Source organism: Thunnus thynnus, chromosome 2 (genome assembly GCF_963924715.1).
Source record: "Thunnus thynnus chromosome 2, fThuThy2.1, whole genome shotgun sequence".
NCBI classification, from domain to species: domain Eukaryota; kingdom Metazoa; phylum Chordata; class Actinopteri; order Scombriformes; family Scombridae; genus Thunnus; species Thunnus thynnus.
In genome coordinates this window covers 24,381,477-24,403,221 of record NC_089518.1, presented here as the reverse complement: position 1 = coordinate 24,403,221, position 21,745 = coordinate 24,381,477, and the positions used below count along the sequence as shown (strand labels likewise).

Below are 21,745 nucleotides of genomic sequence, written 5' to 3'. Positions count from 1 at the left end.
CATTCATCAAATAAAACAAGCTCTAGTTTGTAAATCACTGAACGTGTTGTCAATAATTAGTCGGATGACGGACAGTACAATTATAAGCTGAAAGTGTCTACTCCATGACCATGGAGCAGCTGTAGAGTCGCAGCACAGAGTAGTGGAGTGAGACGTCTGTCCTCCCTCCTGCTCTCTGCTGTTAACACACGTAGTTGTTAGCGAGCAGCTGCTCTCATGTCTCTCTGGGTCTCGGTGCTTGTTTTTGCAGAAACTCTCCTGCTCTCTGCCTGCTCAGCCTGCTCTCATTGTGTCTCTCTCCGATGGCAGGCAAGCAGCTCTGGCTCTGGTTCTCAGCAGTGATCACTGGTCACCATTACACACACACGCTCTCCCTATCTCTCAACCGCACACTTGCTATGAGTGCTGAGCTATTCTGGAGCTACACTACTTGTATAACACATTTTAGTTAGAAAACATGTTGAAATACATTTTTAAGAAATCCCCTGATGCTTAGGCCTGATGGGGGGTTAACTCAGGCCCGGTGGGCCATGGGCTTGCAATACACTGACGGAAACCCTGCATTACATATGCAGTCTGGAAGACAACAGCATGGCAGCCAATCTGTTTACAACAGAGTTTAAAGTAGCAACACACCTATGTGTATGTCTGTGCATATATGTGCATGCATTACAGATGTACATGTTTTACATTTGTTTGCACAATAGAGAGTAGAATGTGTGTGCTACATTTGCTTTTTATTAACTTAAAAGCATCTTTAATGTTTATAAAGATATTGTTTCAGTAGACCAATGTCACCTCTCACAGTTTATCTACTAATTGTGATATTGTTGTTTTATCTTTGTATCTACATTATGTGTTTGTGTGGTATGATGAGAAAGGTAGCTTGGCAAACAGTGACACAGAGATGGCATCTTTAATGACCAAACAATATTGCTCTAATCTTTCCAGCAGCACAAAGTTATCAAGCCAGTCAAATTTAATTACTATCATTAATTAGCAGTAAGATCAATTAGTAGTAATAGTAGTAATTACTGCTATAACTATATTATCATTGACAACACAATCATTATCACCAGTGCTGTGACTCCTAACGAGCTACATAACTCGTAAATAAGCTGTAATAAAACAGACTAACTGAGAGGCTCACACTGGTGAGCCTCTCAGTTAGTCTGTAGGAACAAAAATCACCACACAGTTGCCCATTTAACTGAGCTTCATATCAAAGATGTTTTTATTCCAACAAAAAATAAAATGCCTGTGCTTCAGTTTACAATGGCTCTGTCTTTCATCACAATAAAGGCAAAATCACATTCACTTTCCTATCCTCATCAACAAACACCATAGCAAACACAGTCAGAAAGATGTATGATTATGCACACACACACACACACGCACTATGATCAATAAACATTTTACATTGTCTGATTTATGTTCTCTCTGGTAAGAAAGCTTTGTAAATCAACAGAATCAAAAAAGCTTTTGTCACCAGAGCAAGAAGAAATTTAATCATGTAGAGAACCCAAAGAGCACATCACTTGGTTGCTTATTCTTGTTCTTGCATGTTATGCTTGTTCCTGTTTTTGTTATACATTACAAATTAATTTGTGCCGGTAAATTTTTCACCAACACACACTCACCAATATGCCTGTGTATCTGTGAACTCTGCCTTTGTCTGTGTTTTATGTCATGTTTATATGTATTACTGTGTAGTCCTCTTTGTCACCTTGTAGCCAGCTGTTAGTCTGCCTATCAGCCATTCTCACTATCTATCTGCCTGCCTGCTGACTGACTGGAGGGTCAGTCTGGCTTTATTTGCCATCATCAATGCCTTTTCCACGCTGACTTATACAACAGGTTGTGTATCATTTTCCTTGCCACACTCTTAATAAAGAGCTTTAAAAAAAAAAAAAAACTGTCTCACTCCATATAACTAATTCAAACAGATACACTAAATAATGTATATGTAAATAACTTGCACAAGCGCTGATATTTACCTTTATACTCAGATTTTTATAGGCTGTAAGCAATCATCAAATACTTTGTCTAAACATTGCATTAAAGAGTGAAATCTGAAGGTCACACTCAAAGGCGAGCACATTAAATTCATAATCTCAATAACTCATGAGAAAAAATTACATTCATATTAAAAAGCTCAAAATAATAACATGATTAAATAGAATAAATGGCAATAGTCCTTAGAGATCTTCAGCAATGTAGACAGACATGTAGAAGATATGTGGAGATCATGTAGCAATGTGTGAGACATTCAGTGCAGGGGAGTTTAATGACCATCACTTCGAAAAAAAAAAACTCATTGACTTTCAAACATGAACATATCCTGGTCCAATTTTACACATTAATAGTCAAAAGCATCCTCATTCCCTCCATCAACATTCGGTTGAGTTCCTGCCTCCTGCTGTTCAAAGGACAAGGCTTGAGCATGTGCTCCCCACTGCTGAGCGGATCATTGACTGTCAGCTGCTTTCCATCAAGGAGCTTCAGGACACCATAGCGGATAAAAAAGACAAGTAAAATTGCCACTGACCTTGCCCACCCAGGCAACCATCTGTTTGAGAAACATTCCTCTGGGAGACAGTACCGGTCCATTAACACCATGATCAGCCATCATCTCAACAGCTTTTTCCCTAAGCGCTGTCACCTTACTCAACCACTCTACCCGAGTCTCCCATGCAAAGACATACCGTACACACTCACAGTCCCAGGCCTCTTCATCCTCATCTGATAGAGATGACTGCATTATTGCTGCCATGCTATTCCCTGTCACCTAAATGGTTTTTGCAACATTTGTAAAAACTTTTATAATGTCTGTATGACCCTGAGTCCCTTCAGGTTTTGTATATTGTGTCACCTCACATACCTTCTTTTAGTTTACAAGCTCAATGGTACATTGAGCCAACACATGACATTGGGTTTTCTTCAACTGCATTCATACTGTGCACTGCAATGTTGATTGTAAAATTACTTTTGTTCCAGAATTGCTCTGTTACATCTGCCATTCATTATAAAGAACATAAAAGAGATTTGAATGATATGACAGTTTGTAAAAGAGCTCCAGCCATATCTCTATGAGGATGAGTAGAACATACATATTCACATTATGCATACTGATTGCCCTCTTAGAACTCCCTCTCCCACTTTGCAATACACCGCTGTGGATTATTGCTTTCCAAGTGTTATACAAGTGGAACTGATTTTGCAAAGAAAACCCAATCAACTGGAATGGTACCCATAATTCCTTACAAAACAAGGTTAAGGTTTATACAGTTTAGAGCGTGTCCCTTTCCCCCATTTGTCAGGCTTCCCTTCGCTCCCCTCTGTCCTTCAAGTCCCTGGCTCAAAGTGAAAGCTAGAGTTAATGTAGTGTAGCAGCCAACAGCATGCAGGGATTTCACCTGCATGTACCGACCAGCTCAGTGAAACTCTGTGTTCAGAAACCTCCACTCCTGTCTCCCCTACTTGCTTTCCCCCTGTCCCTCTCTCTTTCCTTGGCTTTTCATCTGGAACCTCCCACAGCTTCCCGTTTGTTTTCTGTTCTCTTGGGCTGAATCTCATTTTGGGTGTGTGTAAAGTCCAGTGTTTTCCCTATAATTGTACAGGGCTGGTGGGCCACCAAACCAACGAGAACCCCCACCAGGCCAAAAAAATATTTTTTTTAATGCCAAAACTAATGCCAAATATCCATTCATTCGGAAATCAATAGCGTTTGGGAGCCTCTCTGTGCAGCGCTGTTCGGAAACATGAGTCAAAATATGCTGTAGAAGAAAATATTAACATTATTCTTCAACACAATGTACATAATTTTAAGGCATTTCATACCTTTTAATAAGGAAATAATTCTGGGAAATCTAAATAAAGCATTTATTGCTCTAGGAACACCCCTTTAGAGGGAGGATAGCGAAGGAGGAGAAAACATTGATATGAACTTTGCACTGAGAAGAAATGAAATGGACCAACAGCCCAAGAGGTGGTTTTAACACATTCGGTATTAGATGGGAGTCCCTTGAGTGTGGAGCTCGGGAAAACATCAAACATCAGCAAATGAGATTCAGCCAATGTAACTCTGTGATTGTCTGTCAGAATCTCCCTGTTCCGCTGTTCTTCTTTTCACACAACCTCTGCTTGACTTGCAAATCTTCCCCATCTTCAAATAATAGAGAAAATACCAAAGTTTGGGATTGTGTACTTGCACTTGACATCTGACTTTACAGTTTCAGGCCTTTCTGCTTGCCATATTTCTGCTCTGTTTCAACCTTGCTCGCTATGCCAGAGGCACTTAAAGCCTGGGCTTGTAACTTTTGTTAGAATGCTCAGGGGTGCACCGTCAGAAGAGGTGAACCAGGCAAATGTTTGGGGCCCCCAAAAAAATTTGGGAAAAGGGGACACATTTTGCAAGGATAACTCTAAGCCCCCTTAAACCTCACCATGACACTATACAGTGCACCGTCACTGCACCAAAAACCCCCTACGTGGGCCCGTTCTAGCTACAGTATGACAGCTGATATCGGCCTTATTTTTTTCCCCATCTGCATTCTGCGAAGACTCATGCAGCTCTGCCTCTGATTGGCTGGTACTTGTTGCCTTCCTTGGTTAGACTGGTTAGGTTTAGGCATGAAGAGTGAGATTGTTAGGGTTAGGGTAAATCAATCAGAGGCAGAGTACGGGCAGGTCTTTGTAGAATGTGGGCAGGAAAAAAAAAAGCCTGATGGCGGAGCAAAAGTTCTTGTTGGAGGAAATACATTAAGTCCTGCCCCTTCTCGCTAGCAAGGTCAACACTATGCGGTGAGAGAAATAGTTGATGAGACCAAATGCATAGAAGATTGTGGAGCGAGTGAGAAACTCTGTGGATATTTATGTGTATGTATTCAATGACAATGATATAGTAGGATGTGGTTTATTGTAAGATTCCATGTTACATTCTGTTTGAATATGGGTTGCTATTATTCAACAAGTTATGTTATAAATTATGTGTATGGTGTTTTGAAATCTTGCTCATTGTACCCCTTTTTTAACTTTGAGCACCTGCCCCTCTAAAGGTCTCTGCACAGCTCTGCATTTGAGCATAAAAACATAACATAACTTGAACAAAAGAAAGCAGAAATAAGTAGCGAACTAGTGTAAAATAACATGATGTCGTGGGTTGGTTTTCCTCCTGTCCTCCCCAATTTTTTGAGTCACCAGCTACCACTGATGTGTATGTAAAACCAAGTCTTGAGGACAGCAGACAAGCAGAGTGACCGAGTGACCAATCCACCTGTGTGCCGTGCCATTCTTCGGTAATGTATTGGTGAGTTAATTTTTCAGCAAAGTAAAGCAGTCAACTTAGGGGAAACACTGCAGTATCACTCATGAGATTGGCCAGAAGCTGTCCTATGTTGACATCATTGATGATTTTGCTTCTAAAAAATCTAAGACGCTAAAGTTTTGAAGATGATGATGATGATGATACCAATGCAGCTAAGTTCCTTAAATTAAAATAAGGTTTTTGCGTGTGTAAAAAGTAGCATTTGGTCTCATTTATATGCATCTATGCATATAAATAGGAATGAAGATTGACTGTCCATTGTTCATATTATAATGTGAGTTTTTTTGCTCCCATGGAATCTCTGCTGAGATAAATTAGTTTTGCTCAAGTGGCAAGGCAAGCTGGAGCAGGAGTAAGGTAGAGTACGTACGTGCAACCTTGCATCGCTTTTCTATCCATTTATTGCCGGAGTGATGATTAACATGACAAATTGAGTCGAGGCCAAAGTACCCAGCAGAGAGAACATTTAATTTCAATAAATGGCAGTACAGGTACAAGTGTTTTCTACCGGTATTTTGTTTTTTTCACTTGTGTAAGGTATTGTTTTAGAAACATGATCTAGAATTACTCTTGTATTTTCTTTAATGACCAAAATACAGTATGTTGACTTCAAAAACTGTTAATGAAAGAAAGAATAGTGACTGAGAAAAAACACAACTGCCCTTTTTAGTCAATGTTTTTTTTTCCATAAAGAGATGCAGTCTCAACAGTTATTTTCTCTTTGTAGTCTTTTAGAGACAGATATATTAAATATTAAACATCAAATTAAATTAAAATACAAAGTTTACCACATACAAAGTCACTTGGAATTTATGTTACATTATTTAAAAACATTGAATGGACATTAAACAATGGATATAATTAACCCTGCTCAATAAAGGGGAAAAAAAGCATTTTTTGTAACTAAATGCCATTGTCAGGGAGGTGTTATTGAGGAGGAGAAAATTGATCATTTTCAACAGAAATGTATTGGTTTATAGCTTAGTAAAGCTGATAACAGTGTTTTTCTGTGCAACTGTCTCTCATGTAATCTCTTTTGTTCTGTTGTTAGATCAACATCCTTATCTCTTTGCTTTGTCTTTCCCCTTGGCCTTTATCTCTGGCTATCCTTATCCCTGCCCCAGGCATTTCACTGTTGTATGGCTCAAAGGCAGTGGTTCTTACATATGGACTGAGCCTCAAAATGGAATGCAGGCCTGTTTCCCTTAAGCCTGGGACAAGAGAATTAATTTCTCAGTAGAAGTTGTGGCTGAAAATGTTCAAGTACCCAGCCCTAGGGATGTGAACCTAAACTTTGGAAGTTTACCTCCATATTGGAAATAAAATACTTTAGGCCATAAAGTATCAGTAGTCTTCCTGACTGCCTATTGCTCTCTAAATCGTCTATTCTTTTAGATCAAAGTCCCTATCTCCATCCACTGCTCTTTTGCTTTATTTCCTTCTTTCTCTTCCTCTCTTTAACTCTTTTTTTTCTCAAAGCCTCAGGCTTTGCATTCTCAGAGTCCCCCACAGAGAGCTTAACCAACACTTATAAAAAACCAACACTCCATAAAAGGCTTGGCACCTTTTAGGTGTGCATCACCTTCTCCATCTCCCCAAATCTTCTCTGGCTTTTAATCCCCCCCACACCACACACACCCTCTTCACTGCCTCTCACGGACCTCAAGTGTCTAAACTTCTCTCTACTTCCCTTGGTCATTTCTTTCTTTCTATCCTCCTCTTTTTATGACCTATTTTGATCTTGACCTTCTTATACCCTGAGCTGCTTTGACCCAGTCGAAACTGCAAATACTATTTGATGATCATTATTGGACTGAAAGATTTTAGGAGCAAGCACATTTTTCTCCAAAACAAGCACTCTTGGATTCTAACCTTTAATGACCACTAGATGTGGTTGCATCACATTCTGGCTCTTTTGGGGCTGTTGGAGACAATGCATTATGAAATTTTCCATTATGACTGAGAAACCTCCCATTCTGACTGCAGCTTTGCGCTTGTGACTAAATACCTATATTTATTTTACATTTATATTACTTTAATATTTAATGGTGCCTCATTTGTTATTGACTTTGTGTTTTCATTTATACAGCAAAATATTGTTCTTGTTTACCTCACAGGAAAAAGATGCAATGAAAAGTGCTGCATACAGTAATTGAATTTAATTAACAAGTAAAATACAGCCACAAAATATCTGGTACCACCACATGAATGACCGGAAAATGTGTCAATATGCTTGTAAAACAAAAAAAAATGTCAGTAAAAAAACTAAACAATATTGGACAGTATTATAGATGTTTAAATTCTGTAATTCTTCCATTGAAGAAAAACAAGCAAAAAAACAAAACAGGAATGTTTAATTGGTATTGACTTTTGGCATGACTTGAGTATGGTATGTAAAAATAATGGAGAAAACAGTGTGTGTTGTGGTTGTATTGTATGTACTGGATAAAAAAATAGGCTTTCTTACTTCTTACTTCATTCCTTTCTGGCTGGCTGCCCTCTCTCTGCCTGACAGCCAACTCTAAAGTCTAACCTAAACTTGAGGATATCTGCTATTTGGTTTTCCAGAAAAACTTCTCAGGCTTTGGCCTATACATGTTGGGGTCTGCCATACCTCCATATCCGTAATGCTTTTAGATCCTTATATCCCTCCCTGCTTTGCTTTAGTTTGCCTCTGTCTCTTAGCGCTTTGTCTCACTCTAACTCAACCTTTCATTGCTATAGACATTCCACCTCCAGTGTCCTCCAAGGATATAAACCACTATGCTGGGGTTGCATCCTTTTGTAAAAAGGTTTTACACAATTTTTAGTTGCTTTTTCTGTTTATCTGCTTGCCTGACTGCCTCTACACTGCCCTACCAAATCTGCTATGCCTTCAGATCTCCGTCACTATCCCCTCTCTGCTTTACTGTTTCAGTTTTTCCTTTTATATTCACAATCTCTTTTATCTCGTTTTCTCTTTTGCTCTCTGAACGATTTTACTCTGGAGGAGAAATAAGACATGACCTCCCTGTATAAAACTTGTATCTATGGTGTTTGGCTTATGAGTGTACCTGTTTACCTCCATTCCTCTGAATCTGCCTTTATCATCAACTTTCCCAAGTCTCTCTTGGCATTGCTTTTATGTATTTTTTACACTCTCTTTCACCTCCCACCAGCCTTCCACCCTGCAATGTCTCTTGGATTCACTACAGCTAAAACAAGAAATCCATCCATCCTTCTATACATCCATCCCTCAATAACGCCTTGCTCTATTCCCCCTGTCTCTATAAACATCTTCATGCTTGTCAATTTCATGCTCTCCTCTCTCCATCTCTTCCTCCCTCACTCAGTGTTGTTCAAATATGGCAAGTCATCACTTCCAGGTAAGGTCCAAACAAACCATACAAAAGGCTTGTGGATTTACAGAGGTTCAGCTCATTAACCCTCTTTTCTTTTTGCTACCACAAGTCCTCTGTACCTATTTTGCCACAATAGTCTTGCCCATCAAAATATTAGCTGTTTGACATAACAGATCTATACCTGGAAACTTCAATGTAAATATAGTTCCAGGGGAAAAGATCTAACTGGAAAATTCTGTTATATGGTTTTAACTGCGTTTTCTATGTTTTCAAAGCCCGGACAGTTCAAGATCCGTCACCATATCTGCAGAAAATGCAGTCTCTCAAGTAGATAACCCACGACTGTGTTTCAGAAACTGCCTTGGATTTGTGACAACCAGCAGCGGTAATCCAGCAATTACAGGAAATAAGTTGTTAGCTCCATTTAGCCGCTAGCTCCGCTAGCCATTAGCACCACCTGCCTCGCCATGGCATCCACACAGCGGCTGTCAGCAGCTCAAACTGCAGGGATCAAGCCCAGCAAGTAATGCGAAATTGTAGATCAGTTAAAAAGACTTATAAATCATCTAAAACCAGCATTCATTTCCTATATTCAGTGAGGAAACTTTTAAAATATCAAGAATTATAATCAGAGTTTGGTGAGAAACCAGATCACTGTCCAATTTGGCGCAACAGAAGTTGGAGACCTGTACTGTATTTTACGTGGAAATACTCGCGTCTTATTGGCTGACAGGTCTCTGTCAATTCTTCAATTGATGGGGTTACCAAACACTAGCTCACACAGTCAGTTGGAGTGAGCAAAAAATGGATATATGAAGATTTTTTACCAGTAAAGGGGTTGAAGGTGAAGCAATGGCACAAACAGGAAAACAAGGTGTGTAAATGTCTGTAAGAGTTCCAAGTTACGTGAACATGATATGAGCAGAATATAAATTGTATACAGCTAACATACTTTGCATTGCACCGTAGCCAGTTAAACCATTAGCAATGATAGCTTAGTTGTGCCTCCCCTTGGCTAACAACACCAAACTAGTCTAGTCTCGTGTTAGATAGCCAAAAGTTTTTATATTTTATCGCTCTGGTAGTCCTACAAAAAGTGAGAACATTTGAGGCACGTTTTATGACCAATCCAACTTTTTTTCTGATCATGTCATTCATTGATATCTAAGTTACCACAGCTTCCATAAAACAAAACTTTAGGCTGATAGCTGAGCTGATAATGTTAGTCGGTTTAAAAAGTTGGCTCACTCATGAGAGATGTCAGTTTAAACTTGGAAATAAACACTGAACCTAAATGATTGACGTGTCACATACACATTACTGTAGGTCAGTGTAATATACAGGTGTAATATACAGTATATTGTGTAATATATTGTGGTTCATATCAAGTAGGTCCATCAGCAATGATTTTGCAACCAAATTATGAGAGTCTACAGTCACTTTGTTAACTGTTTTCAACTCTCATTCATGAAATTGCCATTGTATTATGGGTTTTGAGGATTTTCCATCATGTAGGCCTAGTAATCATGGTTGGTTGGTTTGAGACATTCGAGTGGCTAGAATATTCATGTGCAGATTATATGGTAAATCAAATCTGAACCCCTCCTTCTCCAATATTTTACAGCTTTTAAGCAATGTGTAGCCCTCACATGCAAGAAAAAAATGCATGGAAACAGTCTATTTAGAAGTACTTTTGAAAAAGTTTTTTAATGGCTCAGCCCCTGATGGTTAACAATCCAGCCAACACCCCTGAGTAGGGCGATGTGATCAATATATAATTTCACACTTGCCTGTCAGGTTCAGTATTTCTTAATTCAGTGGAAGTCAAGACATCTGAAAAAAGAAAAATACTAAAAGTATCCTCCCACAAGCTGCTGCTGTACCCTTCTTGCTCCCAGACTCTGCTTGATTCTATATGAAGCCCACAGAGAGATCAAATGTACTCTGGGATTTTACCGACAGTGTGAACAGTGAAACCTTGACATTTCAAATTTCAGACATATTTTTCCCATCAGATACTTGCAGAAGAAAAGCCTATATCTTCATACCTCAAAGGTCTACATGTGAACCATTAAAAATCAGATTTTGCATCTCCTCTATATTTCACATAACAGCTTTTTAGTGATTACTTTTTGTTGTAACCCTCAAGCATTCCTGTATTCAGTGCCTATTCTTCCTTTCTTATTTTCATTTTTTCTTTTTCTTTTGTTATTACCCTTTTCTCTGCTCATTAAACACTGCGCCCCTATCTGCCCTGTCAAGTATTTTTCTTTGTCCACCCCTACAAAGGGGCAGAGGCAACAAGGTGAGGTGACACTCTTCACTGTAACATCAGCAGACACAATGGGATACACACTCTTATTCTTTATAGGAAGATTAATGGTTGACATTTTCACACCTTTCAGTGTGTGATGGGAATAAAAAAAGAAGAAGGCATTGCCTGATAATGAGCAAATTGTTAACAAGAAGATTTAAGATAGGCAGGAGGGAGATTTTGTTTTAAACCATTAACCTGCTTCATTAGACAGAACATGGTGTTGAGTGCATTATATGCAAGGTGTGAGAGTGTTTTAATGACTATGGACATGGGTTACGACCTGAACTCCAACTCACAACACTTTTAGCACACAGCACAGAACCAAGATACTGTAGCATCTATGGACTGGATTATGACTAACAGTGTCTGGTATGAGTGGTACTGTATTCTCTTGAGGTGTGAACCAGTTTGCTTGAATTTGATTTCATATCTTCATAAAGTTCTGCTGAAATATTCAATAAGTACAGATAACATAACAAAAAATACACAAGTAGGTAACAGGTAACAACAACAGGTGAATATTTTAGAGGGTTTGGTCCATTGACCCATGTAGCCAATATGTGACGATATGTATTACTGCAAGGTGAATAGTTTTGTGTTCCAAAAAGGTTCCAGAAAACCATAGTATCAAAATAGACAAGCTGTATTTGTGATACCAGTGTTTGTCACATAATTAGAATTCTGTATGTCAATTTAAAGGGAAATATTTACTTCTAATTAGGTTTAAGGCATTTTAACATTTTCCACTCACTTTCATTTTTATTAAACAAAGTGTATTTGTCTGAAATATCACTGTTATCGTAATAAAAGACTAACAACTCAACAGGCATTACACTTTCAGAACAGCTCTCTGTTCAGCTATAACCTTTTACTATTGTGCCTCAGGCCCCTCTTGTCATTGGCTATGAGCAAAACAAAACAAATTATCATAATGTCAACAGTGTTATTACCACTAAGTGGTACTTCCCATATTTGTTTGACGAGGTCAGTGTTGCTATAGTTCTGACTGGACTATGGGTAAGGACACTTGGCAGCTAACAGCAATTTGTCACTCACATTTTCTAATATATTTATCAGGTTTTACAGTGTGAATGCCAGATGCCTGAGGAAAGAGTGAAAAGCGGTAAAAGAAAGAAACAGAGTTAGAGTCAGAAAAAGGAAGAAAGAAGAGAAAGGAATATGGAGGGAGAGGGAGAGACATAAACCATAAGGGAGTGTGTCCATATAGTGTTTTTCTCTGGCAGAAAAGCACCGGCAGGGTGCTTGGGAGCACTTCATTTGCTTTTTAGTATCTATTTATTATTCTTAGGCTACTATCTATTTGTTTGTCACCGTGATCACCAAACGGAGGGCACCCCATCTAATATATTGGTTGCCTGAAAAGAAGCGACAATGACGACACCAGCGCTTTTCTGAAAAGTTCAAAGAATTTCAACTAGAAGCACTCGGTGTGCACAAAAAAGGCGGAGAGCTTTGAAAAAAGACGCTTGGTGCAGCGCTTTTTCTCTTGGCGGACGCATACGCTCTCTCCTCATTGGGAAGAATTGAAAAAAGGCGCTGGCACTTAGAAAAAAAACGCTATATGGACACTCAGCCTAAGAGGAGAGAGGGAGATAATAGAGAGAAAACATGTGTTCTCAGTGTCCGGAACGCACCAGTAGAGCTGAAAATAGGGATTGGGACAGTTGCACCGGAGCTTCATTTGAGAGGACACACTCGGCTGTCTGTTCTCTAAAGAACTCTCCTTGTACAGACGCGAAGCCTTTTGGGAACATTGCTATCATCTTAAAAGGCCATCTCTGTCTCTGTCTTTCTCCCTCCCTACCTCACTTTCTCTCTCTCTTTCTCTTGCACTCTTGCCTTCTCCCCTCTCTCCTTGAACAGGGGGTGAGGCCATCAGGGAACAATGGTGATATCTTTAAAGGGCCTTCTGTGGCTGAGAGAACAGCACTGCCAAAACCCAGAGGATCCATGTGCTGAATCAGTGGTCACAGAGCACATAGGGGATAGGGATTTAAGTAGGGTACGAACATGTGTGCGTCAGTGTGCATGTGCATGTGTGAGTGTGTGTGTATGGGGGTATTGTGTAGATATTGTGTGTGAACTTTACCACATTTGGGGACAAATTTTGGATTCACACCAGTTGATTGAAGGTTGTCTTGCTGGGGAAAAAAATGGTGTTTCCACTTTGGTTTCAGTCCTGATTGGGGTTAGGTTAAGGTTGGAGTAAAAGCCTTTTCGCTTGAGGCATGAATATATTTATTGATAATTTGCATGCAATAAGTTGATTTCATGGTGTGTAATGAAAACCTGCCCACTAATGCAGAACTTTGGTGCAGAGGAAAAATAACTCACAGTCAGCTGCTTCAGATTTTGGTTCGTGGAAAAAAAAAGTCTTCAACCAACATAATCCTTCAGATACATGTCAGATTTAGATTCAATCTCTCTCTGATTAAAGAGAGATGCTGTAAAACCCAGATTCAGCATGGCGCCTTGTCCTGACACAAGGAACTTTCTTGCATGACAAGATTTCTTAGTAAAATTTTTAATGTATTGATACTTGTTTGATATACGTTGTTGCCCGGGGCTAGGGCTCTTACCACATCATTCATCATGGTTCAGTCTGACAGTGTTGTTGTTATGCCAACAATAAAGCAGAGATACAGAATAGGCCTAAAGCTCTTTAAGCTCACTTTAACTGTGTTACTGTTGTCTGCCTACGAGTTGACAGATGAAAATGATCTTTCCAAGTGCTTCTCAGGGTTGATTTAATCATGGTATTTACTATACTGACTCCTGGGGTGTGGGACTAGCATTCATCCAATATAAACTGCTTGGTAGAACTCACTAGTTAGAACATACTTTCATATGACATATTCAGTACACTGATAAATTGCTTCAATGCTTTGGAAGATTGAGTTTCAGACTGCATAATGCATTGCAAAACAATTCCACTGCAGAGATCCCATTGGAGATCAATGCATACAACAATTGTGTTAATTGACTGTAATGAGTGAAATGGAGCCCCATTATGGCTATAAGAAATAAATCAACACAGAACCACCGAAGGCAGAAAACTATTACACTGCTCTCTGTGGGGCTGGAACTTTTTGAAGTGTGATACTTTTGTCCACCCACCACTGAGTGATGTCACAGATGATATTTTCCATCAGCTAGAAATGGAAAAATACCTGCTTTGACTCATAATGGTGTGATCAAAAGTGCAACATACTTTTGAGTTTCAGCCTATTAGGAGCAGCATACCAGAGGCTGTCTCACCTGTATAATTCATTCAGAGTTAAATTACCTTTACAAATAAAAGTACCAGAATGAAGATGATGGGAGCAGGAACGTGAGCAGAAAATGTAGGAAAGACATTAAAGTATAGTGACAGTCAATCAATCTAGGGATGTGAAATACAAATCAGACCAATATAAGCTTTTGACAGTTTGATGGCATAAATAATAGAGCATGTGCTTAATGTGAGTTTAATTAAGTGTGTGTCCCAAAGAGAGGGACAGCTGCTGCTTAAACTGCTGTAGCCAGGTGATCAGAAAGGTCGCGGCCGGAAAGGACACCTAGACACAACATGTTTGACAAAAACAAACCACATACACACTTCCTATACATGTGCATGCATACACACACATACACACATTTTTAATGTGAGGGTATGTACTATACATGCACAGGAAACAGCAAAGCAATATCTCTGCAGAAGGAAGCTATGACACTGGACAAATAGAGTGGCACTTTATAAAAGGGACATAGGATGTTTCCAGTCTAATGTTAGGGTTAATGGACTGGAAAGAGAAAGGGCGAAGAAAGAGATAGATACAGAGAAAGAGGGGGAAATGAAACAGCATACACACAGACAGACTGATGTGTCATTGGTGTAAAGATCCATTCATGTGCATGTGTGTGTGCCTGTTTCTAGGTTTCTGTGTATATGCATGTCCATGTCCTCCTGCGTGTGTCTGTGTTTGTTTGAGAGAGAGAGAGAGAGAGAGAGAGAGAGAGAGAGAGAGAGAGAGGGAGTAAGAGAGAGTGAGAGAGGAGAGTTTTTAACTTAACCGTACATCCATTAGCTCTCTAATGGCCTATCATGCTGAGAAACCATTGATACTGTTACATCAGATAAATTCAAAATTCGCACCACACTAGTTTCATACATAAGACCTTATATAGATGTCAGCTCAAGTGAATCATCTTCCTTACCTACTGCAGAGTCTCATTTCCTCCATGTCAATGAATGAAGCAAGGGAGGGAAGTAACTAAGTACATCCAAGTAACACTCTCAAATTAATTTGTTCACTTAACGAGAACTTAAAACATAGATATAAACATAAATTGTTATCTATATCTTTATAATTATCAATAATGAGATATTTTTAATTAATACAGGTAGCACTAACAGCTCTGATGAATTTTTCCTTACCAAAATCCGAATCATAGAAGAGGATGAACTTTTGCCAGCTGTACTCAGACACCACTTGCATGATGACCTCATTGAGATAGACAGGTGGGCGGACCATTAGGGTGTAGTCATCTGTTCCAGGGATGCGACTGGTGGGCGGGCAGGCGGAGCGGGGTGTTCCCGCTGGGGAGCGCTGGATAAAGAGGTGGGGGATGTGCATGGCATCGGCCAGAGTCTGAAGGCTGCCTGCCGACATGCAGCCAATTGAACTGACCAGAGCCAGAATACCACGGTTCATCAGCTCACAGGCTGGATGGAGGGGGGAGGGTGGCAGCAGAGAAAGGAGAAAGGAGGAGGAAAACAGAAGAGAAACATGTTATTTTTCAAAGCATACAAAAGGAGTTATTCTATTATTCATTTTTTGCCAGGAGTCACCAGTGGTAAAAATATCTGTTAAAACTTTGAGCACTACAAATTCCTTGTAATTATTTGTGGTAAGAGTGCACCAAGGCAAATAATTCTTATTCTACAGGTCACCACACTGCAGCACTGACTACAAGAGATGTGGAAATTTTTTGCGAACTGCTTCTGTTTGTTTCCAAATGCATTGCATACAGTAGTTATTTTGAGGACCAAAACTGTTACAGTCATACACAACCTGCTCTGTGGTAACTAGAAACACAAGGGTGTGAAAACAGAGAGAACTGGATACATATTTATAAGCGAAGGCACAGAATATAACAGCAGAATATGAACGTATTATGTACTACACGTAAAAACATAAATTTCTTTACTCGCTATAACATGAAAGAGTTTTGCTTCTGCATTACATCCTTGTCAATAAATGCTGGCAAACCTCTAAGAACAGCAAAACACTCTCATTCCAAGCTGTCACATAGTGCACTATGAGTCACTCTGTCAATGGATGGAGACATGGCCATGATAAAAGTACATATAAAGACGAAAGTAGAAGAGAGATGATTTGTTGCCTTGCTATAAAACTCGAATGTCAAAAAAAAAAAAATACTGTGCTGTCAGACAAACACAAGACTTACAATATATGAAATGATGTCTGATGACTGCGTCACCAAAACACTCAAAGGTATTGAGCATGCTTTACTTTTTCCACTTTAGTAGGCCGCTGAGGAAGCCTGCCATCTAATAATACTGAATTACAGTCAGAGTGCAATGACTGATGCTTTTGCCTTTTTCCATTCACCTTGCACCACCAATTTTCCATACAGTGAGCACAATTCTAGCTATTGAATCAAGGTTAAGTCAGACCTTAAACTTGGAGTGTCATGTCAATCTCCACATTACTGATTGATCTACTTCATGAACAATAATACAATATAAATCTATGTTGTAGAGCCCTGCACAGGACTGTCTGCTTAATCCCGTACACGCCCGCTCCCACTGGATTTCTTACCATTACCACTCGCTCCCTTTATGTGTGTGCTACACTCCCACAGCGTGTGTCCATTCCCGCCTACACCCACAAACATTTTGACCATTCACGCCTGCACAATCCATTGATTTTGTGTTTTCTTCATCCAGCAGGGAAAACCTGTTATTTTACTGTGTAGTATTAATAAAAAGATTCGCAGGACTACTTGTCGTAATAAAGTTGCAAAATTACGTTCTAGTGCATAGTTACATTCATACTAGTGCAATAATTACACTTACTACTAACCCTTTCGCACATTTCACAGCTAACAAAGTTCAGTTGGTTTCCATCTTAGCCAGTAACAACTGAGAAATTTGTCCAAATGTCAGACTTGCCTTGCTTTGCTTTTGTTTTTTTTTGTTTTTTACAGATACAAGCTTCATGAATACCATTCAGAGAGCCTATCACTGATCTGCAGCTACTCAGGAAGGACCTGATTTGATCTTCTTTTCAACTTCATTTGTTGACTCCATCCTTCTGGTTAGAGCTAGCTAAACCCCACAATCCGTAGTTTATTTTTTGACCACCCATTCCCACCCGCAGCAAAGTTAAAACCACCTGCTCCAGCGAAATTTGCGTTGGGTCTCGTGGGATCCCAATCCCAGTGCAATCCTCTACTATGTAATACAGAGCCTTAAAGCCTTAAAGTAGGCTTCTATACAAAGTGTATTCAAAGTTGTGGATGTTGTAAAAGACGCACTTCTTGCCAGAGAGAATATCCACAATCCCCCAGTTGTTTGTGCTCTCATGCCTGAATGCTCCTCAACTCTAAACACTATTTGTGTTTATTTCACCTCCTTCCTAGGCCTCTAGTGTTGTCAAAAACACCTCCACCTCCTACAGTACTCTCTCAACCCACTCTCCTGTTATCTCCCTTGTTGTCCAAAACAGCCCATCTGAGTGCTTACCTTTCAGTCCCAATCATTTCAGAGTTGCCGTCTTGCAGTGATTTTCATTTTAGTTGCCTTACAGCACCACTTAATGTTGTAAACTGTCCTCAATTTGTAGTCAGATACCTTGCTTTTCCATCTCCTTTCTAACATCCCTTCTTCAGCACATTCCCCATTTCAGCCATCTTTTTCACCATCTTTACTCACTAACCATTTTCTCCCTCATCTCTTGTTTACCCTCATGGCAACACAAACACCCACCTATCCTCCTCCCTCACTTTTATTCATCACCTCTTTATTCCTTTATTTTTTGCACATTTCTTTGCCTCCCTTAGTCTGATCTTCCATTCCTTTTACTCACATGGCCACTCAAATCATGTCCTTGCCCCATTTCCATCCCTCATCCATCCTGATCCTTATTTCATCCCTCACTTCTGCTCTCATGCTGCTCTTCCCTGTGTCCTTCATTCACACTTAGATGTTTATTTCACTTCTAGCTGATGAAAGTCCTGTCACAGAGTTACACGGGTAAAAGAAAAGTGAAAAAAAAGTTTAAAGACAGTACAGTGAACACACACACATACAGTCTACACAGATACGCACATACAAATGGTGCAGTGGCAATGTACAATGGCAAGAAAGCACATTCGAAAACAGACACGGTCAGATCATATAATGCTGCACTGACTAATCTGTCGACCCTGCAAAAATAAAGCCAGAGAAAGAACGAGAAAAGAAAAAGATTTCCAAAAAAGAAAAGCTTGAGGAGACAGATTCATGGTGCTGAGAAAAGCAGAATGAAACATTACGTGTGTGCATGTGTGTGTGTGAAAGGGAGAAAGAACATGAGAGCTATACGATATGACAATGTCTCCTGTGTCAACTGGTTTGCGCAAAAACAACTTAATGAGTTGGATTTCAAAGTGGTTTGTGAGGATGAATTCTCACATCGTGACAAATCCAACATGTGTGATTGCCTGTCTATTAATGATAAACAACTTTGTGTCTGTTGGATTGTGTACGCTGTTTAATTACATAGTTCAAGGATTACTGATTTAATTTAGATACATAACTTCTGAGATGCAAGTCACCCTTAAACTAAATGCATGCCAGTTTAATTGTCTTGAACAGTCTGCATTTGTACACAACACTGCTGAGCTGCTCAACTCAACAAAGTCACAGTTTACAAGGTAGATTGCTTACAGTTGGCATTCAAGTCTTAAGCAGTTCATTGACAAATCTCATTCAGAGGCAATAGCAAAAAATATATGAACACAAAGCTCACTCTGTAATTAACTGGCAAAACATTTTTAGGATCAATTTTCCCTTTTAGCAATAGCTAAAGAGTTATTTCAGACAAGCAGTTCCTCATGCATTGATGTTGGTGATTAATGAGTAGAAGCTAAAGCAGTTTCAATCTCACTGCCCATTGTACAAGTCCACATTTTGAGGAATTAATTAAAGTGTAACAATATATGATTAAACTTCACTAAGTCTCAGCATACTGCTTAGTCATGGCCATTATTCGTGAAACCAATGAGCCCAGGATTCATCTTCCATGTGCTATCACCTTAATGTTTGAGTATATGTATGCCTGTGGGTGTGTGTGGGAAGATACACCTGTGGATTTATGTATGCATACATTAAATGTGCTTATGTATGCATCTACATTTCTCTAACTTTAAAAGTGGTTTAATATTTGAGCTGAATAAGCCAATCATGTGTCATAAGCTACATTATCCAGACCCTATTATAGCGGTCATGCTAACTAACACTTTAGCCACATGCTCTAGTCTAGCTATAGCGCATTAGCTTAGCATCATCAAGGCTTTAGCTAATGGAAGGCTTTGCTAATCCTCTACTCATTAGGGCACTTTGGAGAATTAGTGCCCTCATCCCCTCTACATCACACACTTTTAAGTCTGCAGGGGGGTTCTAAGCACTAGGCTCATTAATGCGCTTTGCTAATGACTTAAAGGGCCCGTTGCGTTAACCCAGCCCAATGTTACATCACTCTGAAATAGGCAATAGTTAAGGAGAGTGAGAATGAGAGCTAGTGGTGCTGGTTCAGCAAAATATGTGTGTAGTCACTTTGAGGAGTTTGACAGCACCTAACAGAAACACACTTTGCTTACATTAAGAAAGGTTTAAAGTGAATATGATTTATTTTATAAAAAAGAGACTGAGCATGAGTTGAATGTTAAGCTGTAAAGATGGATGTTGTTTCCTCATACTTTGCCAACACTTTTAACCACTGTGTACAGTGACTGCATTCATGCACAAAACAGGTTCGGACTACAGAGGCAGAGAGGCGTGTAGGAGTGCGAACTCATAGAGAATGTACCCATTTGGAATTTTTTTCACCTATCATCCTGAACCATAACCACCCACTAAACCAAACTTACACACCACCACCACCACCATCATGGCCAACCCACACACACCTACACCTTTCCTGTTTATGAGCAATATACTGATCCATGATAAATCATTGCGGGATCAATTTTGCTGAAGCAGCTAAGACCTATCAACCTTTCCTGCAGAGGTGTTTATTTGGGGGATGTACATGTCAGTCATACATACACACATGTGCACATCCAAGAGTTCAGACTCTTAGCCACGGGGATTACTGTACAACTCATCTACTGAGTTAATTCATCTGCTCTGTGTTTATTTATTTTGCTGGTATGTCAGCAAGTCTTGCCTCAGCATCAGACTTTGTACATGACTTCTGATTTCCTGAGTGAAATGCTTGATTGAGCCTGCAAGACCTAAAACCTCTAACCTCGATGAAATCAATTATTTCTCATGATGTTTCATATATCCAAAGTATACTGGATCACTAACTCAGCTAGATCTTGTTTACATGCAAACCTTTTTGATGCATGTTTTGTATATCAGCGTGTATTGTACATGTGTCGTCTGCAATAGAGCATGTTATTGAGCTCTCTCTCTAGCTTGTCGGTCTGTCAGAATAAATGGACTGCAAGCACTTCACCTGCACCCAGGTGTGACCAATTCTTCTCTCTATCTGTGTCTCTCCAAGCAGCTCTCCTCCCACAACACACTCACTCTTTCTCTCTCTCACACACACTCACACACACACACACACACACACACACAAACACTCTCTTTATCACACTGACACACAGTCCTCAGGTTTCTGTGGCCTAGTGACTGAGAAAGGGAAAGAGAAAGGGGTAGGAAGCAGGGAAATCAATACCTGAAGAAAACCAATGAAAGAGTGTCTGTATGCCTGTAGCTGTATAACATTTCTTGAGTAAGTTAGAGACAATTAGACTTCAATGGTAATGCAGTTTTACAATAAATAGAATAAGACAGTCTTTAGTTAAAAATAGAATAGTTAATGTAGTAGTAGTGTAGTTTGTATTCTAAAGCCCTAATGTCCCTATAATGCCCTTTTAAGTATTACTGTGCTGATACATTGAATAAGTTTCAAGTTCAAAAGAGTGGCGTGCATTTCATTTTCCAAAAATAATGCAAAAACACATAAAGTACATCTGAGTGGATTATTAAGACCATCAGAATAAGAAATGAGTAGAAATAGTAGCACTGATCTCACATTGAACACACATATATATCATTATTGTTTGCTGTTGGACTGTAAAATTCCTATCTAGTGCAACCTTAAAATAGAGATCAAAGATCAAATAACAAGGTTTTAATGAGGATGAGTCTCCAAAGCACTGAACTGAAAAACTGAAGAGGAATTGTAATGTTTGAATACATATTCTTTAGGCATCTGGCCTATCACACATCCTACAGAGGAGCAATCACATTGCAATAACTTCATCCTTTATTACAGTACAAGCTAAGGGTGGGCAATACAGATAAAATCTTAGATCATGCTATACGTAATTTTATTTCACAATATGGCTTCATTTGTAATATACTGCATTTTCTTTTCTTTTGTATAAACGTTGTTTTGGCTTATCCAATGAATTAAATACCTGACGTTAAAATGTTTCATTTTTTTTGATGCAACA

The 21,745-nt window shown here is 39.3% G+C and overlaps 1 protein-coding gene across 3 annotated transcripts in view; it reads right to left on the bottom strand.

The window, feature by feature from the left end:
- The window catches only part of grid2 (glutamate receptor, ionotropic, delta 2), a 229,831-nt gene extending 214,127 nt beyond the window's left edge, over window positions 1-15,704 (bottom strand). For all 3 annotated transcript variants that reach the window (XM_067612160.1, XM_067612168.1, XM_067612177.1), the window contains exon 1: window positions 15,423-15,704. In XM_067612160.1, coding sequence (XP_067468261.1) covers window positions 15,423-15,699 — 277 coding nt within the window. In that variant the 5' untranslated portion in view covers window positions 15,700-15,704. The remainder of the gene's footprint in view (window positions 1-15,422) is intronic.
- Window positions 15,705-21,745: the final 6,041 nt, after the last annotated feature.